This window comes from Aplidium turbinatum, chromosome 1 (assembly GCF_918807975.1).
Source record: "Aplidium turbinatum chromosome 1, kaAplTurb1.1, whole genome shotgun sequence".
Lineage (NCBI taxonomy): Eukaryota > Metazoa > Chordata > Ascidiacea > Aplousobranchia > Polyclinidae > Aplidium > Aplidium turbinatum.
This window is the reverse complement of record NC_137472.1, coordinates 54,047,274-54,067,409: the sequence shown is the minus strand read 5'-3', so window position 1 is coordinate 54,067,409 and position 20,136 is coordinate 54,047,274. Positions and strand designations below refer to the sequence as shown.

The 20,136-nt window shown below is 36.6% G+C and overlaps 1 protein-coding gene across 1 annotated transcript; it reads right to left on the bottom strand.

Annotated features, from left to right (window-relative positions):
- Positions 1-2,061: 2,061 nt before the first annotated feature.
- LOC145767250 (arrestin domain-containing protein 3-like) lies at positions 2,062-19,821 on the bottom strand. Its single transcript, XM_082579043.1, has 9 exons — positions 19,695-19,821; positions 16,144-16,278; positions 13,863-13,964; positions 12,999-13,126; positions 12,451-12,593; positions 6,599-6,737; positions 6,121-6,186; positions 2,500-2,647; positions 2,062-2,195 (listed from the first exon to the last, which is right to left on the bottom strand). The coding sequence occupies exons 1-9, from the start codon at positions 19,819-19,821 to the stop codon at positions 2,062-2,064; spliced, it is 1,122 nt and encodes a 373-aa protein (XP_082435169.1).
- Positions 19,822-20,136: the final 315 nt, after the last annotated feature.

The window sequence follows — 20,136 nt, the reverse complement described above, 5'->3', positions numbered from 1 at the left end:
ACTGGAGAGTTAGATTTGTTGTGTAGATTTGTTTGTCAAGAGCACGGTACTTCAACAATGAAGCTGCATCACTCTCCAGCAGTTTGGTTGGAAATTCATTCGAAAAACTCCATCCCTCTCTGAAAGCGAAGCCACCCGCATGCCATCAAGACCATTTTCATATCTTTTTCACTTCATTTTTTCTCATTCATGATTATCACTTTAATATCATGTTCAAATAATAATTAGTGTATATTCCTGAACCCATCAGTTATCGATTGATATATTAAAACTGCGCCACTGTCGTTGCTGCGAACGCTTCACTTCATTTTATTTAAACACGAAACACTGTACATAGTTTTTTGTATAATATGCTCACCGTACGTTTATTCTTAAATTCTCGTGATTTTGATTTTTCTTTTTTTTTGTATTGGTTGTAAGGTTCAGTCGTCACAGCATGGCTTCATCAACTGTCAGTCCTCCAGTTGCTTTAGGTATGTGGAGGCAACTGATTCTTTCAACTAATTGATCTATTTTAAACTGTTAGGTTTGGTGGCCGTGCTTAAATTTACTTTCATCGACGTATCCTTTAAATTTACATCGCATGCACGTTTTAAACTTCTTTGGTTTTGCCGCCGTTTCGTTTTGTTGGTTTTATTCCCTTAAACTATTGGTAATTTTATCATTGCTGTTGTTTTCTGACAAAAATAAATAAATTGAATTGAATTGAGAGCGCTGGTGCTGCAAGGCAAGCTCGACTTGATTTACCAATGAGTAGTAGCGTTGACAGGGGGTGTCCAGGTAGTACTTTCGGACCGAGCACGGGATGAATTTAGGAGCTCATTACTTTTTCAAGAGGCCCAGAAAATTAAAAAAACTACCTCGTATTCTTTGGATATAGCATGTTTTTTTAAAAGTGTCTTGATATAGAGCACGAGAATGTCATTAATCCGGGCTCAAATTATCCTCTCAACGACTCTGCCAATAAGTGCATTGGCAATGGTGGTAACGGTGACCATAGAGTTAGCTGTTATCATGTAGGTACATGGAATGTGGTATTTAATTCTAGAAAATCATATGCACAATTGAAAAATCGATCACAGAAAAATTACTATGAAAAAGAAAAAAAATTGTTCAAAGTTCTGTTATCACAAAACAGTTTTGTTTTGAATATATTGCAAAAAAACAGCTAGTTAGGCGTAATATACCACTTGCCTTTTTAAGACTACTTGAACTGGGTTTAACACTCATTACCATATACAGCTATGTGAGGAACTGAACACTGCTCCAGATATAAAAACCCGCCTTGCTCAATTTGACACCTCTCTTGCCTGCTCACTCCCACTTGGTTCTGGGCTTCAGAGACGGGAGTGAGTTACCCGGAACTGATTGAGAACGGGAGTTGGGCATTTTAATGTTTGCTTGGCACGTTGGGGCATGAGAGTCTCTGCTGTGTGCGAGTGTTGTGCGACGTAGCAAACAGGCATCCACATCATTTTTGGCTGCCCCATGAAATCTATTCCCAACGGAAAAACAGGCCTCCGCAAACTTGACAACCTGACGAAAAATTGGCTCCGGTCCTTCCATTGGGCTGATTACAAACTTTCTGCTTCATATGAACGACGACCATGCGGGTAGATGGTTCAATCGTATAAACTTTTTTTTTTTTTAAATTAAAACAGATTTAAAAAATATACAAAATAACCTATGGTATACTAAACGAAAACTAGAAGGAAAAATGAACGGCAAGAATTTGGACTAATGATATTGAAGACTGGTCAGGACTTAATTACAAAACCGCAGTAAAAAAATCTTACAACAGATAAACTTGGCGTCCCATTGCCTCCAATCCTCGACGAGAGGAAGGAACTTGATGATGATACTAAACGAGTTGACATGCAACAAGAATTTTTTTTGTCATGACGTCACGATTTCTGCATGCTAAACGTACCACTGTTCAGCAACATGATGCGATACCAAGTGTCAACAAGTAAAGTATGATGTTATACAATTAGTATGGTTTAACAAGTAACTGTTGAAATGCATGGAATAATCATTCATAAACGTTTTCACTTGAGTCGGTTAAAGCAGATTGACTTCATCGTAGTAGGCGTACTGTGGACAGAACGATGCCTGTCCCATCAAGTGATCATTATCATCTTCATCTTTGATGTTCACAGCTCCACCAACCACAGATGCGTAAGATGGAGGAGGATCTATCAACGTATAAAAGAATTTTGAAATGGAACGTTAAAAACATTTTTTTATGACAATTTGTGAGCAACTGACTCGATAGCTACAAACTATCTTGCTGCCTTCAGCTTTCTGTAGTGTTACATGTCACATCAGTACCCGCATTGCACTGTACTTTGTCACAATTCATATAAAGTGAAATAATTTTATTGTAAAAACAGAAATCCTTTTGATATTTCTTGTACGTTAATATAACAATGTAAGTTTTCATTAATCAAAAAATCCTACGTCGAGTAGTTAGAAGTTGATCATTGGATTGGGGCATACCTGAGAGAGAGAGTGCCGTGGAAGAAGTTGTCATTGCGGCAGTGACATCAGGAGGCACCGTATTGTTAGGCTGTCGTAGAGGAATGGAGCCCAGTGTGATTGGTACACTAACCAGAAGGTTGGTTCCGTTTGGCACAACCACGTAAAACTGTAGAACGATACGTATTGTGTTTTAATTAGGCTACTTACAATTGGTTCCTTTATTCCAAATGTTTAGTAAAACATTTATTCTGTCTTGAATCATTTGATTGTTATTTTTATAAAAACAAGTAGGCTATACGGTAGATCAGTAAAAATTTGTGGGCTAATGGGTCAATTTGTGGCTCGACCATTTCTCTTATAGGCTATATCGCTTTAACGGCATCAGCAGGTAGGGTGGGGCAAGACTGGTCACATTTTGACATTATTGTCTACTCTAGATCTTTACATCAAGTTTAAAACGTATTAATTTTTAGTGTTAAACAGTTGTATACTGTATGAAAAAAGTGAATTTTATTGTCAAATTATGTTAAAGCATCATTTTTCGAAAGGGTCAAATGACTGGTTTTGCCCCTAAGAGGTTATTACAGATCAGCGGTTTTTTGAGAAAGGAAAGGTTATATTTACAAATACAAACTGAAACAACATTGCTAAAATTGTCTTAAATCAAGAAATTTAAATGCTAAACATAAAAAACAACAGCAATAATGACAGTAATCATGGCTCAAAGCCTAGTCAGATCAGCTAAAAATTTAATGTTCTTTAGCAGGTTAAATGACAAAATCCACATCCATTTGCAAAATGCAACTGAAAGCACATATCATAAATTAATGTTTGTTGATCATTTTTGCCACAGCAGAGCTCATTGAGCCACTACTAGCATTTAATATATTGCGCCTAAACTTCTCCCGGTCAGAGGTGGGCAGTAGCGCGCTACTTTTGTAGCGCCGCTACTAGCGGCGCTACTATTTTGGTAAAAGTAGCGGTAGCGGCGCTACTTTTTAGTTGGAGTAGCGGCTGCAATAGCGGCGCTATTTTTTCCAAAGTAGCGGTAGCGGGAGAGGCGCTACTTTTTTTCAGTCGCACTCCCGCTACCCGCTACTTTTTAATTTAAAGTAAAAAAAAATACTCGTATTTTTCGCAACACTGGCGTGGTCAAGCAGTTATATTATATAGCTTATAATCCTATATGATCGGTTTGGTTGTAAAGTTTCGGTCTTTTGGGAATCTCGTTTTCTAGTGTGGAGCTGCGATGCTGCGATCAAGGTATGAAATCGATTATGTTCATTATAATTTTAATAATAGCCGAAGTAAAGTTGTAGATGGTTTATAGAATAGACTACGTGCATTGAGCATTGTCTCATCAGTCATCACCTATCTTAAGATGTCCAAAAATAAGGTTTTATCGTACTGGTTAAAGTAAAACTGTTGACAAATGGTTAGCTAAGATATTTGTTGCTGATAAAATTTTCTTACACGATGGTTTTTGTTAAAAGAAATCATTACAGGGCAATTTTGTCTGATTTGTTTTGCTTACAACTTTGAAGTTACAACATAGTTTGTCTTATTTCTAAACAGCTCATTTATTTCTAGCTGACGTCAACTTCTTCGGCGAATATCTTCGTGTGATGAAGCCTATCTGCCAGGCTTTAGACATTCTCCAGGGCGAGTCCAAGGCGTATTAAGGAGTCTTGCTTCCAACCATTACAATTTGCGCGAAGAAGTTGACCAAGATCAGTGATCTTGTAAGGAGTTGAAAGTGAAAGTCCTTGAAGGAGTGAAGAAACGATTCAACAAGTGCTTCAACGACATGAAATGCGTCATGGCATCATGTCTTCATCCCTTCTTCAAGACGTCGTGGCTACAGTTTCTGCAAAACCTTTCCACGGATGATGCTGACGCACTGCGAAAAAAGTCAAGACCGATGTAATTCGACTGTTGCGGAAGGCATCAAGCCAGGTTGATACTGGGAAGAGTGACACCAACACCAGTCACGACTCCAAGAATGAATTTTTTGGAGTGTTGGCGCCATCCCGTGAAACGTCAGTGCGGAAGGAAACAGCAATTGTGGACGCCTTTTTTTCCGACAGGAGCAAGTCTTTGAGCTTTTCGAATACCGAGTTAAAACATCTGTTTATTAAATACAACACCCCCATTCCTTCCAGTGCTGCGGTGGAGAGACTTTTCTCTGTTGGAAAAGATGTGCTTAAGCCAAAGCGGGCAGGACTTAGTGACTCTCATTTTGAAATGCTGGTGTTTTTGAAAGATGCGTAACAATAAATTTCCCTTAGAATGTGTTTTCTATAACGACGTTAAAATGACACTGTAAACAAATGATAACATTCGTTTTCAAGGTCATTTTTGCGTCACTAGGGACTTGAAGAGTGCTTCCTAACTTAGTGTCATTTTAGACAAAAGTAGCGGTAGCGCGCGCTACTTTGGTCCGAGTAGCGGTAGCGGGTAGCGCGCTACTTTAAAAGTAGCGGGTGCCCACCTCTGCTCCCGGTTCAGAATCATGCCACCATTCACTGTCTGTAGGTTACACAATGCATTGGCACGATTGGTTTTACGAATACAGAATAGTTTCTCATAGTTGCGTCGCGAAACAGAACGCTTAAATCTACAAATAAAAACACATGAAGGGCATTAATGAACTTACAAACAAACGATTAAACCTTTTAACTAATTTCATAAAGTCGTTAAAAATCAATTAAACAATTTTCTTAAGAATGCCAGCACGTTTTTTCTTGGGCATACAAGGGTAGCCTGTGTTGCATGACACAAAATTTTGTAAATCTTAGCTTACTCTCACAGCAGGATAAGCTAATTTTTGTGTCATAGGCAAATCTTATCCTATGAACAAGTTACATAAAAGTTGGTTGAGAATTAAGTTTTGTGACTGACTTGTTTTGCCAGAATCAAAATAGCCATGACTGACTAAAAATGAATGCAGTACCCCATAAACTAATTTCCAATGAAAAACTACGCAATGAATAGTTTTGAGACAGAGTACGATAATAATAGTTTCATTTAAACTAGAAAGTCTTGGTGTAATTAACAATTTTTATAGTGTAATGCTCTGTTTAGTTTAAACTACAAAAAAATTAAAACAACACAAAACAACAACATTGTCAAAAACATAAAGGAAAATTTTCCACCAACTTGCATTTCGCAGCCTATAAACCAAGACAGCAAGCAAACATTGCACAGCAGTTTCCGTTATCACATCACAAATAACTCATCACATCACAGTGCGGTAAAGCATTTTTTTGAGTGTTTTATTTCCAATAGCAAAAGTTATGCTTGATTAAAATCAGACTGACAGGTTTTACTCGACGGCTTGTTCTGCCCGGAACTACCCTACTGAAATTATGCCGAGAAAGAAAAACAACCTGAACATGGTGGAGAACACATTCGGATCAAAACAATACTCAATAGATTATTTTCAAACTAATCGTGTACCGGCAATCAAATGCTTGCGTACCGCTACCGTTACGCGTACCACAGTTTAAGTAGCACTGAAATAGACCTGGCCTTTCCATAGGTCATAAGTTGAACTGTCGTTTCAACCAAAAGACTTAAAAAGATCTTTCAACAAAGAATTATCTGCATGATCAATTCATACAGTCGCTGTCTACTAACCTTCAACCTGTAATTAATGATGATGATGTTGCAGTATCGAAGCAGAGATGGTGGAAGTGCTGGAATCTGAGGAAAAAAGCATTTATTTCAGGACCAGAATACGCAACGTTGAGTGTGATTGAAAACTAAAAAAATAAGTTAAAAAAACACGAAATGAGCAGATGCAGTAGTCTATTTCGCTTTTTAATAAATTCAGAAAGTTTTGCCAACTAACCAGCAGTTTTTGTACAAAATCGCTCAACCAAAGAATGACACGATAAAAACATGAATACGTGCCAAGAATCTGGTTTAACATCATCATCATTGAGGAAATCCTTTTGATAGGAATATTAATATTTATACTTTTTACAGAATAGGAATAGGCTATTTATCCTTTTTATATTAAATAGTTTTTATCTATTTCTTTTTGTAAATAAATTTGTTCAAATATAAATATAACGATTTTATACAAATATTTGCCGACAACGTGAGGCAAGACCTGCAATTTTTCATTTCTCCATTCAATAGACTGTCCTCTCTTGCATCCTGGTCCCTCAAGGGAGGCCACTTTGTTTGTGACTATACGCGATTTGGTCTTGGCTCGAAACATGACTTGCTGTATAAGTGTAGCTTTGGTACTATGCATATTGGATGAGCTGAAAGATAAACAGTTAACCCTTTGAAGGTTGGGGGGGGGGGCTGTCAATTTAACTTTTTTGTATCAACAGTTGTATCTCTAAAACCACTGAGGCTGCGACTACGAGATTTCTTGACTTTTCCTAACTTTTATTCACCTCTATTAAGCTGAAATTTTGAGCGAATAAAGGTTATAAATTGAGAGATATAAGGCATTTCTCAGCACATCCTCTGAAATATTTCATATTCTATTGTTCAAAATTTTCCCACCAGCTGGATGAAAGCAATTAATTTGGCCCATGTCTCGTTAATCAAATGATTTAAATTGAGATTATGTAAAAAAAATTTAATCACAACATTGCAATGTATGTTTTTCATTACTCTATCAAAAACTACCAAATAATTCAAACGTCATAAGTCACATCAACATTTCAACGTACATAAGCAGTTCTAAAATTTACATAGTTTTAATTTTCGGATATGCTCTGCGTGAATAGTTTTACAAAGTGAATCCCAAGTTTTGAAACCGTGCCTTAAAAAATAACAGAGATATCACTCCTAAAGCATAAGAAGAATCGATAGCCCCCCCCCAAACTGAGCAAGACTCCAGGAGCCCAACCGCCTAAGGGTTAAGGATAGACGGCATGGAAAAAGGATTTAATAATGCAACATAATACACTCAAACTCTGTACAATTTAATTTTTAAACAAACAAAAGGTTAAACACAATAAATAATCACAATACCCCATGCTTGAAGAAAAATTGAAATGTTCGTCCAAATCCACCCTCTACCCTGAATGTCACTTTTTGATAAAATTGCCTTGTATTGCATGGACGTCATTTTTGTTTATGACGTTTATTTAATTTGTATAGCGAAGCAATAAGCAAGGAAACGTCAACAACACTGGACAAAAATGGACTCAAATTTAACGGACAAGTAGTGAGCAACATAAGATATCCAGTTGACACTGTCACTCTGGCTGAAACTGAGGAAAAATTGCTGGAAAGTATAGGCATAGCCTAACCTATGAAATCAGAAAAAGTGCAAAAGGAAACTAAATTTAAAGAAAATAAAGACAAAGTTGATAGAAAAAAGCAATAAAAAAAATGAAAATTAAGCTGGAAGGGAAACAATTGGAACAAGTCACTACCTACACTTAGCCTACTTAAAGGGTCCCACTTTACACAAGATGAAAAATGCACCAATGATGTAAAATAAAGAATCGGTCAAGCAAAAATGTCATTTTGGGAAATGTAAGGAATTTTTAAGAAGAGATTTGCAATTGGAACTGAGACTATTATCTTGTTATATCAAACCAGTTATGTCTTATGGAAAAAAAAGTTGGACCTACAACAAAGAAATTCACAAAAAATTTCTTGCTTTTCAACTCTGGTGCTACAAAAGAATATTAAAAATATCACATAAAAAAACACATTAGAAACAAAGCAATGGGAAAAATAATTGGAGTGCACGATAGATAGGCAAACGATTTAGCAAAGCAAAAGATGAAATTCGCAGGACATATTTGGTGTTGATGATGACGATGATGATGCTTTAAAGTTCAAATTTTCTTTGCTATAGTATTAAAACACGTTTAAAATGTTGCAAGACAACCGTAAACATTTTTTTTGGTCTTGGTTTTATCGTAAAACATGGTAATGTGGTCATTTTGCTTTGTGCGCATGGCTACGCGCATTCGCAAAAGTGTACCGTTACGGAAATACGGATATTTTGTATTGAGGAAATAGAGAGTACATGCTGCCACATTAAATTGATCCAAGAGTATTGCACAGCTTTTGTCACGTAACAATGTCTTCGTCAGTACATATTATTCTTAACAAAGCTCAACTCTAAATCTTCTTCTTTGATAAGATATATATGTAGTTAGTTACTAACGAAGCTACACTTGTATGTTGAAAGCTTCACAATAGGCCTACAGTTGAATTTATCAATTTTGTGCGGTAGCCTAATCTCTATTTCTTTGATTAAAGTGCCCCTGACAGGTTGGATCTAAGTATAGCAACTTTTTAAAGCATTTCCTAGCGCAGAATTACACTTAGCGAACTTTTTAATCTTAACCTTGTAGCTCGACTGGTTTGGGCGTAATTTAATCAAACGACTGCTCCGCAGCGCCACCACAGGCGAAACTCCATATTTCACTGCTCTGGGACGACTTTGGTGGTATTACTTCATCCTAAGTAGACGTCGTTAGCCACGGATGAAACAAACGCTTCCTAGATGTAATTGGTGGATCACAGTTTGGTCGGAGTTGGTACAAGCGGTTGCTTTTTTCAAAGATTTATTGTTTTTTGCAGTTTAATAAAACTGTACTGGATACGTTCCTACAAAACCTAAAATATACTTGAAGTGAAAAATGAAGAAATCGTACGAATCATCATTCATATTTAATTAGTCATCACTATTCAAAAATAAATAAAAGTTCTCTCTCTCTCTCATTATGTGCCTTCAGTTGGGGTTGAAATCCTGTGTAACGGCTATCTGGATCTGGAAAATTGTTTCGGATTCGCCAAACAATGCATGACGGCATCACGATCCGATTGTTGCTTCCGAGAGCATCACCTTGTAGTATACACTCCAACACATGCCTGTAGGCATTTTTACTTGAGTGGTATTAACAAAATCCAGAGATGTACGTATGCGCCGCAAATTCTACGCCGCATACTTGCGGCGTAGACTTATTGTTTGCGCTAACGCTTGCGGCCACAATTTTTTGGTGAGTTTGCGCTTGAGGCTGCGCCGTAAAGTTTTCGCGGTTTTTTAGCGCATAGCGTCAACGCATACTTTTTAATGTCTTGGTTGTTGTTTGCAATTTTTTTTGTCAAACTGCGAAATGTTGACGTCTTGCAATTGCCCATTGTTCTAGTGTTGTGTCACAGTGTCATCTATTGTTCAGTCAGCTGGAGTTTGTTTGTACAGTATATCGCACTACCGCCTTTGACGCTAGAGTCCCACGTGGAGACTGAAGTCTTGCAGAAAAAAAGAAAGAATTAGTTAAAACAACTTAGGCCTACTGAAAAATTAGTAAATTACGGGTAAGAACAGGAATGTAATGTAAGCAAGCAAGTAGGTAGGTTGGTAATGTCGCTCCATGTAAAATGTAAACAATGACTTGGCTTCGTAGTGTGAAGTACTTTTAGTCAAGCAGTGTTGAAGGCGTTTGTAAGCTATTGTGAGCACTTTAATTTATATTAGTTAAGTCTTGCATTTTGGGGCAAATGAGAAACTTCTCAGGCAATGAGCAGTGCAGCCTATGTATCTAAACAAACTCAAATATTTGGTCTCCGACCGTGATTGCTTGCATGATGTTGTACTCTGTATGTTATATGTAGTACATTACTTTGCCTTTTCCGGTTATTCTTGTTGTAGGCTAGGCCTATGTAGCTAAGCCTATGTAGCGTAGTAATGTGTAGGCCTACATACAGTAGGCTATCAAGCTAAGGTAATTTTTACTTGACAATTTATACATTCTGTTGCGTAAGTACGTAGGCTAATTATATATGTTTTGTAACTTGATGAGCAGTTTAGCAAAACATGCATCCAGGGGCCAATTGTGAGAGGCTTTTGAGTAGCCTACTGCTAATAACACTTGTAGGCTAATGCTAACTATCCCTGAATGCTAATAACAAAGAGTTGTGCAGTTCAGAATCTAAACTTGCTTGTGTCTGGCAGTTTTGTCTTCCATTAACCCACTTTTTAAAAATCTTATCAGAAAAAAGCATAGAGCTTACTGAGAGAATTATGGCATTAAAAGCAACATCAGTCTTATTCAAACGGAATCATTTTAAAAATAGTGTTTTTTATAATGGATTTTTAGAGAGCGACAGTTAGTAGGTTACTAGGAGCGACAGTTAGTATAATACTAGAATTTTCTTGATAGGCACTCGCCATATATCAAAGTTGTTAAAAAACTCTGAGGCTGAGAGCCACTGCAACCAGACGAAGGAAGCCAGCGACAACGAACCCCGTGGGCTATTCCATGCTCTTTATGAGGACACTGGCGAAGACAGCATAGACGAGGTTGTAAAAGCGTACTTGGAAGAGAGGCCACACAAAGGACCATTAACCATGGGCGCTTTTCCAACGAAAGATTTCCAAAATACTTTTTTTCGCTACAACACGCCAATACCTTCCAGTGCTGCGGTTGAAAGAATGTTTTCAATGGGCAAAGACATATTGAAACCAAAACGCAGCAAAATGTCAGATGAACACTTTCAGATGCTTGTGTTTCTTCGTGGAAATTCAAAATAAAACTTGTTTGTTTCGAGTGGTTTATACCGTGTGAATGTTTGGCACCTAGCAAACAAAATGAGTTTGCGCTAGTGTATGCGCTGACGCTGACGCCGCCAACTTTTTTTACAAGTTGCGTTGACGCATGCGACGTATAGTTTTTCGAACGTTTGCGTTTGCGCTGACGGCGTCAATATTTTTTGTATGCGCGTACATCACTGACAAAATCATCTTCAGTGAAGTGAACATATACGACTAGTTTTGTATGGCCCATCCCACTTTCGAACACTTGAAGAAAACTTTGACCATTTTCTTCTCAGTACCTTGTTTTGTGGGAAAGTGCGAAAAGAAAGCACACGGTCTTTGTCACTGACAATGTCACATAAACAGCAATTTGTAGGTATTTCCTCAACCATAAATTAAAGGTAGCCTACTTTTTGTGAGATACTGTTGTTACACTGCAAATGGCTATAGCCAGATTAGGACAAATAAAAAAGTATGAAAATTGTAGCCCTATGAAACTGCAATTTCAGTTGAATTGAGATGCTGTTTGATAAAAGTAAACTCAACCTATTTGATCGAAACCTGATATGTAGTAATAATAAGTTCACTTTTTCATTTCGGTAATTCTTAATTTGCGCATGCTTTAGACCAACAGAGCCCCACACATTCACGTTTTGCAGTAGCCGTACCATACTTTACCAAGTCATCACAGAGAAAGAATGTATCCTTCCCGCTTACTGTGACGTCACAGCGGTGTTGCCGTTATTATTTTCGCAATTGAATGAGTGCCAGATTCGCCGATTTCAACGAAAGTTTGCAAGCGTGTAACTTAGTAGCCTGTTGATATTTTTTACGATTTGCTGGTCAGGGAAGTTTGTTAGTGTCATCTTTTTGGCATCTTAGGTAAATTTAGCGAATTTATTTACCTGTCAGAGGCACTTTAAGAGTCTATCGCACTACGCATCCATTTGGATCACTGGTAAATTCAAAAGAAAAACGTTCGTTCACGTAGTTTTATTTTCAAATTTTGTTTTGAGCTGGCTAAATTAACAAATAGGCCTAAGTTAAAATAAATATAACCATTTCCACTTAAAATCCAATTCGAAACTTTCGCAAGCTTTTTGCTCTTTTTTGTAATGAAGTACAAATATTTTTGTAACTATTTTCGTGCGAATATTATGTGACTTAAAATTTACTCCAGGTCAAAGTCCTGGCGGTCACATGATTATGATAAGTTCTCAAAGAAGATTTTTACTCAGAAGATAAACATTCCCTTAACCAATCAATACACCATCAAAAGTAGGCTATAAAGTTGCTTTTATTGTTGGGTAAATGTGTACAATCTCGCCCTAATTTGGAAACCATCGCAATTTCGCTTCTAGTCTATCCCGATTAAGCAGACCATGCCATGTGTTTTAACTTAGGTTTATTTGTTTAAAAACAAAGCGAGAAAATTCCTTTACCTGGCATTGTCAACACTTGCATTAACCATTATGGACTCTCCAGGTACATAACCGGATTTGTCGAGATGGATTTGTGCCTGAATTACTCCACTGGTACAACAGAGACAGCACAATGTTTTTGAACCATCACTTGCTACCGGCAACTGTTGAAACATAAATATTGAATGACTCCGTTTCATCGACAAACCTGATGTGTTTTAACTAAAACGCTGTTTTTATAGCAATGACGTAATGGATTTTCTATGGTAAGATTGTTTGTTGTGTTCTATCTCAGTCAATATGAGTCACAAAGCCAAGTCGTCTTAATAGCAGCAACATCAAGTCAAATCAAAATACGGAGTAGTTACACATTATGAAAATCACAGAAAGTGCCAGCAAGGTATTAACTGAAAAAAGAGAGTACGTTAAAATGATGCAATATAACAAAGACATAAGAGCAGCAACCTGAAAATGAAGGAGAGAGCAAACTAGTGGCAGTGTATAACTATTTAATTGTACGATGTCAAACATGCATAGGCTACACTACAAAGAGCAAAACAATTGCATACCCTCAAATTAGCATTAAGGTTAAGATCCAACATGTCAAGAACTGTGAATGCTACTTTTGTGTTGTGGTTAAACTTCCATGGTCTGTCAATTGTAGCTTTGATAAAGTATCTGACATGGCCGATGGAACCTGCAAGTTGGTTGTGAGATTAATCTGGTAAAACCATAATCTCAGTAAGTTATCATTTTCAGCATGTTTCAAACTGAACTTTTCGGTAATATTTATCACCTGCATCGCTTAAGAGTCTTTCAAATGACTTTGTTTTGTAGTAGCCATAATTAACGACCCCCAATTATTGGGTCGCAACCAAGTAACGGATCGCAAGAACACTCTATCATGGTTTACGAGCATGAGAGGTTGATATAGGAAAATAATGAAAAGAATGACAGGCACTGGTGGACGGTGGTGTCAGACAAAAATTTTCACACATAAACAAAATGATGTTTTCTGCTATCCTACAAATTTAACGTTTGCAACGTCGTGTAAAAGGGATAAATTGCTTGTGGCGCTTCTCAGTGAACTTATCCAAACATACCAGGAACATTTCTCTTACAATGAACAATTCTACAAGTCTAATATAATTCTCCGATTAAATGGTGAAAATTTTTCATGCAGTTGTTTTTATTCTACGTAGCAAAGTTTAAACTGAGAATGTTTATCGAATGTTTAGTCAGTTGACGAAAGATTGATAAGGTCGCTAAGTACGATAAAAAACTGAACATTAGCCTATACTGAAAGTACTGTAGATTGGACAGAAAATGCTGCCATAATATTTAAAATCTAACGACATGTTTTGCTTCTACAAAAAATTTCTTTAATGACAATGGTAATGTTAGCACAGTTTGCTTCTATGTTCATTGTTCACCTTCAAATGAAGATGGTAAGTTTGTTGGGAGCTGAAAGCTGAATGGATAAACGTTTTTGCCAACAGGGATTTGCTTGGCTTCTTCTGTGTGTCCACCCGAACCTATGAAAAGTATTGATTTGTGAAATGGAGCAATACCGATAAAAACTGGGAAAACAGGAACAATCGTTGCACAAACGACTTAGCAAACAACACAAAAAAACTAGACCTTTGATTTAAAAAACCAACAAGGCGCCCCGCAATTAATCAAGTTGTTTGGAAATGTAATAATTTGCATATACTTGGCTGCGACAATTTTTAATGATTGTTTTTTGGTCAATGTTCAGTTCAAACCGATAATCTCAATGCAAGTTCATCCCAACCTAATCGCTGTAAATTGAGTAGCTCAATTTTGTAATTAACAAAAAGGCCTATAAGTGGAGAAATCTTAATTTTTGCATGAGGCCTAATGTATGGATGCGTTCGTGCATGTTGTGTTGTTTAATTATTCCAATTTTTCATAAAATAAGGGCAAGAGAAATATCTTTTAGCTATTGAAAACTCAGTCTCCTATCTTGGACAATCCCACATTTGATAAGTTGGTTTGTTCCCAAAATTTATGTCGCAAAGATGGCCTGCTGGCAAGATGAATACCCAAAAATGAAAAGTTTATAACAATCCTTACTTACTATTTTTTTTTCAAATTTACGACTTTAATGTCAATAATATTTTTTAAACCCGTTTACTAAATGACACAGATCGATCGTTATTGTAAACGTTTTTCGTGTGTATATAGCATGACGTTGCGAAAAAATAGAAAGTTGGCAATGGACAGGTTTTATCAAAATGGATTTATTGGATAAAAGGTAAAATTTTGAACTTCCAACTAAAAGTTGTTTAACCCTATTCCCCCCCACAGGACAAACGGTTAACCCATATCTTCTTAGCCTCAGTTTAAACTAACGGCGCGAAAAGAAGAGTATGCTAATGTAGATAGGAATCCAGTTCTTGAGTTAACCTAGGGCTACCATATGTCCTCTTTTAGGAGGATTTGTTCTCCTTTTTCGTAAGAAATGAAATGTCCTCCAAGGACACTTGAAAATGCTCAAATGTCCTCTTTTTTGCATTGCATTTGCATTTAGGTTTAAAAAATTCGCAAAGAATAAAAACTAAAAGTCAAGAAATTCCACATTTCTAGCATATTTCCTTCTGTGAAATATTTCACTACTAGAGTGGGGCATCGTCATTAAGCCCAATATCGCTACAGATAGAGGAAATGAACTGACACCATGTCACTTTGATCTTAATCGTTTTGTGGCATTTTCCTTGCATGAGGTTGATAAGTGCGCAGTTTCCTTTCATTTGCTGAAAAAAATTCTCAGACAAACTACAAGTTTTGGCAAAACCGGAGATTAGATTAGAACTATAGGCTAATAATTAGCGAAAACACGCTTTTACCAAATTAGATTAAACTTACGGATGTTTTGCTCTAATTTATCGAGTTAGACAATTAGAATGATTTAGTTTTCTAAGTTTGGAGAAAATACTAAATTAACCCATTGTCAATATCATTTGCAAACCACAAGGTTATTAAGTCGGACATGATTTTTTCTAGTAATATAGGCTAGACTTAGGCTACTATCTCAACAAATTTTTGGTGAAAATGTCAAACTAACGTTATTTCTTTTGTTAATGATGGCTTTTGTTTGCTTACTTGAATCTAAACTATATTAATATTTTTGTTTGTAGGCTTATTTGTTGCAAAAGAGAATTTGCATTTGAACATAAAACAATTAAAGTAATGCGATCTTGCATTGTTTTACCTATAGCCTACTCTCCTGCTCTTGTCAGTTTAAACTGGCAGAAGTAAAATCATCTATATTTCACAAAAAAAAATTCTTAATACAAACATTACATTCAATCTTTTTAAGTTATACCTATCTAAAGCTACTTTGAAGAAATGAACAAAAAGCTCAGATTCAGAACGATATGAGTTAAGGCTAAATTTTTATGTCATGTGAAAGTTTTATGCTGCAGCAGTTTCCCTCCCTCTTCCTACTACTCCAATCAAATGAGTCACACTGGAGCCAGATAATGTAAACTTAAAGCATCTCAGTGCCATTGTAAACAAAAGTTACAAACACAAAAAACATTTGTTAGTGTTGATAATTTCCTGTAGATTTGATCTTTATAAGGATTCGAATCATTAACAGTAAGTAGGCGCTTTGATTAAATGGCAACTAAAATAGTAAAAAATGGATCGAGTCATTTAAACTTTTAAATAGGTTGAATAACAAGTTACCTTTTCCAAATACGTACATGTCTTCATCAAAATATATCTCTTTTGCTTTGTAATGTCGAGTTGCCCTGCTCTTCGAGGAGCCTTCGCTTTCAGTCCGATGCACATAAGCTTGCCCGAGAAACTTTATTTTAATGGCTAAACAACAATCACAAATGCAAATTTTACCAACATTATCTGCATGGGCTACTAAGGTTAAATGACATGAATAACACTTTTGGTACCGAGACATTGTAGCGCTTCATGAAGATCACTTTGACCTTATGCAATCATGGAGAGACTGCTAAAAAAATACATCACGACCCGATCAGCTTCAGGTCACAGCAGATAGCCTACTAATGTTCTACGTGGCTCAGACCTGCCAAGAAAAAATGGATGACTTTATAAATACTTTTTCTTAGTTTACTAGTGTTGATCGCTTCAAACACAACATGTTTTCCTTGGGTATGTGTAGCTCACCAACCTGCACCTGTGGCGAACCTCAAACATCATTGCATCGACAGTTACTTAGCGTATAGTAGGCTACAAGACATGGATCTCACAGACTCTATCACTGAGACAGTGCGCACTGGTTGCAGCAGTTAGAGAGTGTTTTCTGAATTGTTTCCTCATAAGCAAGAATAAGAAAATGATAAAAGATATAATGAAAGCGCAATAGAAAACATCAAAAAAAATAATTTCAATAGTCAATAGTTAATTACAATTAGTATAAGGTTACAATAATAAGGTTTATAAAATCTTTCCAAACTACGTTGGTAGCCTAACGTAGGTAGCCTACACTAAGCCGAAAATGTATTCCGCTCATTGCAATGTGATAACTACTCGTGTGTATATTGCAAGCTATACAGCAGGGGTTCCCAACCGGGGGTACTCGTATCCCTTGGGGGTACGAGATTAAACATCAAGGGGTACGAAGATCCTTGTGCCACAGAGCAGCTTTTTAAACAGATTTTACAGTACAGTTTTATTTTGAAATTGTAGATGATAACATGCCATTACCGCCTTTGCTTTTAAAAGAAAAAACAATTATCTACAAATAATTGTTGTTATTTAGTAGGCTAAGAAGCCTCATAGTCTCATAACATTGTATTTTTTTACTTGCTGCTAAAAATGAAAACCTTGCTCATTTTCCTTGTCTTGATCAAATTGCAAATAACTCTTTGCTGCAAAATGTCAAAAATGAAATTACTTCCCACTTAAAGATGCTGGTTTATTCTTTCGATGATTACTTTTTTGCTGGTGAGTTGAATTATTTCCAGCATTGGATTATAAATCCATTTCTTTTTGATTTAACAAAAATGTCGGATGAAGATAATTTGAAGGAGAACATCATCGAAATGAAAAGCTGCAAAAAATATTGAAACTGCTATTTGAAAACTCAAAGTTACATTTTTGGTGTTTTGCTATGAATCTTTCCCAAGTCTTGCTGTGGAAGCCATGACAGTGTTAATTCTCTTCTCAACAACTTATTACTGTGAAAGTGGCTTTTCGACCATGATGTATATCAAGAATAATTACAGTAATCTTCTGCAACTGATGATTGACGTGTTGCCTTTAAGTAAAATCGAACCATCGTTTGAGCGAATTTTATGAATGAAGCAGCAACAAATATTTCACTGAGAGGTGACAAACAAAATCACTGACATTTAATTTCTTTTGGTAATTTTTGTGTGAAATATCGGTTTAATGTTTAATTGAGCTATAAAAGGAATTTAATTTAGCAATAGGCTTATATGCCTGAAAAATTCAATCAGGATTTTTTGGGGGATACGAAGACTGCTCTGACCTGACAAAGGGGTCCTAGCAGCAAAAAAGGTTGGGAACCCCTGTTATACAGGAAGATAAGATGGGTTATGTAGATCAGAGGTCCCCAAATATCGGGTCGCAGCCCAGTAGCCTACCGGGTGGCGAAGAGGTTGCTTTGGGTCGCAAGAACATTCAATCAAAATGGTGGTTAAGAGTTTGAAAGTATGTCCTTAGCCATAAAATAATTTGATTACAATGAACGCAGTTACAATCATGTACTTAATACATATATACTGTAAGACCTTTTCTGATGATCCGTTAGGTGAAACAGGCTGTTAAGGATTCATATAGTAGCCTAATAACTATATTTGATTGAATTTTACCTATATATTTATACTGCATATTTATCAAGGCAAGGGTCGATTTAGGGAGGGGCACTTGGTCATGTGCTCCCAAAAAAAAAAAACATGTGTATTTTCTTTTGGAACAAGAGCAAGTCATTGCCTACACATACCTAGGCCTGTCATTACACAAAATGGAAGATGCACACCAATGATGTAAATAGAAGAATTGGTCAAGCAGAACAGTCGGTTTGAAAATGTAAGTAATTTTTAAGAAGAGAGATAAATTTGCAATTAAACTGAGACAATTGTCGTGTTAAATCAAACTAGTTATGTCCTATGGAACTGAAAATTAGACCTACAGAAAAAAAATTTACAACTCTGGTGCTACAGAAGAATTACTTAAGTTATTATAAAAAAAACTCATTTATACGTACGAGGCCATTAAAAAAAGAATTAGAGTGCAAAATAGTTTGGCAAACGATTTAGCAAAATAAAAGGTGAAATTCGTAGGACATACTTTGAAAGGATTGGCAAGACAGCTTCATCAGTTGGTTATTGAAGGTATGGTAGAAAGAAAGAGGTAGAGGTGCAAGGAAAGAAGGAAACGAACTCGAACTTGGAGAGATGTTGGGCAATCGACGAACGGCAATCGAAAGGGCTGCGGTTAGACAACGCTCAAGAGCATGCGGCTGTGTCTTTGGCAAGATACTTAAAGGCATGCCTGAAGGTGGACACAAAGATTGACTTCCTTGTCTTCCCGTCCACTTAAGCTAAATCTTCAACCACCGGGTGTAAGCCTGGATACAACAAACAAACAAGGAAAGATACGTAAAAAGAGTAGAAAAAGAACATAACGTGTGAAACCAAATGATTGCCAACCAGGGGTTCTAACTACTTTTAGAATTCGGGGGTGATTTTTGGACAGTGGGTTAAAATCGTCATGGTCATTTCAACAACAACTTTCAACTCGTCTTAGTCATTCCAACCACTCCAATGAGTGTGGGGGGGTGATCACCTCCCTCACCCCCCCTCACCCCTCCTTGGATAGAGCCCGTGCAGCCAACCTTCGTTTAGGAGATGGCACATGATAGTGGAGACATTTGTTACATTTCGCAAAAAATTCTAGCTTGCTGCTTCGCTCGCTCCATCTCCTGTTTTTAACCTAACTATTGGTAGTATTGGGAACGCATGGTTTTGGCAATGGAATTAAGAAATATAAGCCTACCAGCAGTAAAGTTTTAATGATCTTTCAAAAACCAAGATCCTGATAACTTAAAGTGTGTTTACGCCGCTATAAAAATTAAATCTAAAGACTAAGTAGATGTCAAACCTTGTTTTTCCTATTGCCAGACCACGAGGCTATCTTTATGTTAATACCGGTCCGTGATAGAAGAAAGGTTGGACATGGCTGATGTAGCCTAGATGATAAATTTAAAGATTGAAAAGAGATAATTTTTCACTTACCTCGCATATCCATGGGAGCACTGAGCACAATGATTAGAGATCCAGAAATAACTTGTCCCGGGTTGTATATAGGCTTACCATTGTCATTGTCGTTAAAAGCAACATAGAAGCTTGTTAATTTTCCCATTGTATAACTACATGTAACTATCTAAGCTACAGTATAAATGTATTTTCATACTGCATGAACAATAGAAAGCACAATATGATCAACCCATTAGGTTCTTATCGAAATTTTCTATTGTAAAATTAGAATTAGTTTAATATTATTTAGAACCAAAAGGTTTGAAAGCGAAAATCTTATTTACGCCAAATTACATTGGGTCATTGTCATTTCAAACACTGCAACGTATTAGAACTTATTGTTAACTGGTTGTTACTTGTAATGTGAATTATTCATCACCATAGGATCAGTAATAGACAAAATAAGTTCTTGCGCCCACTG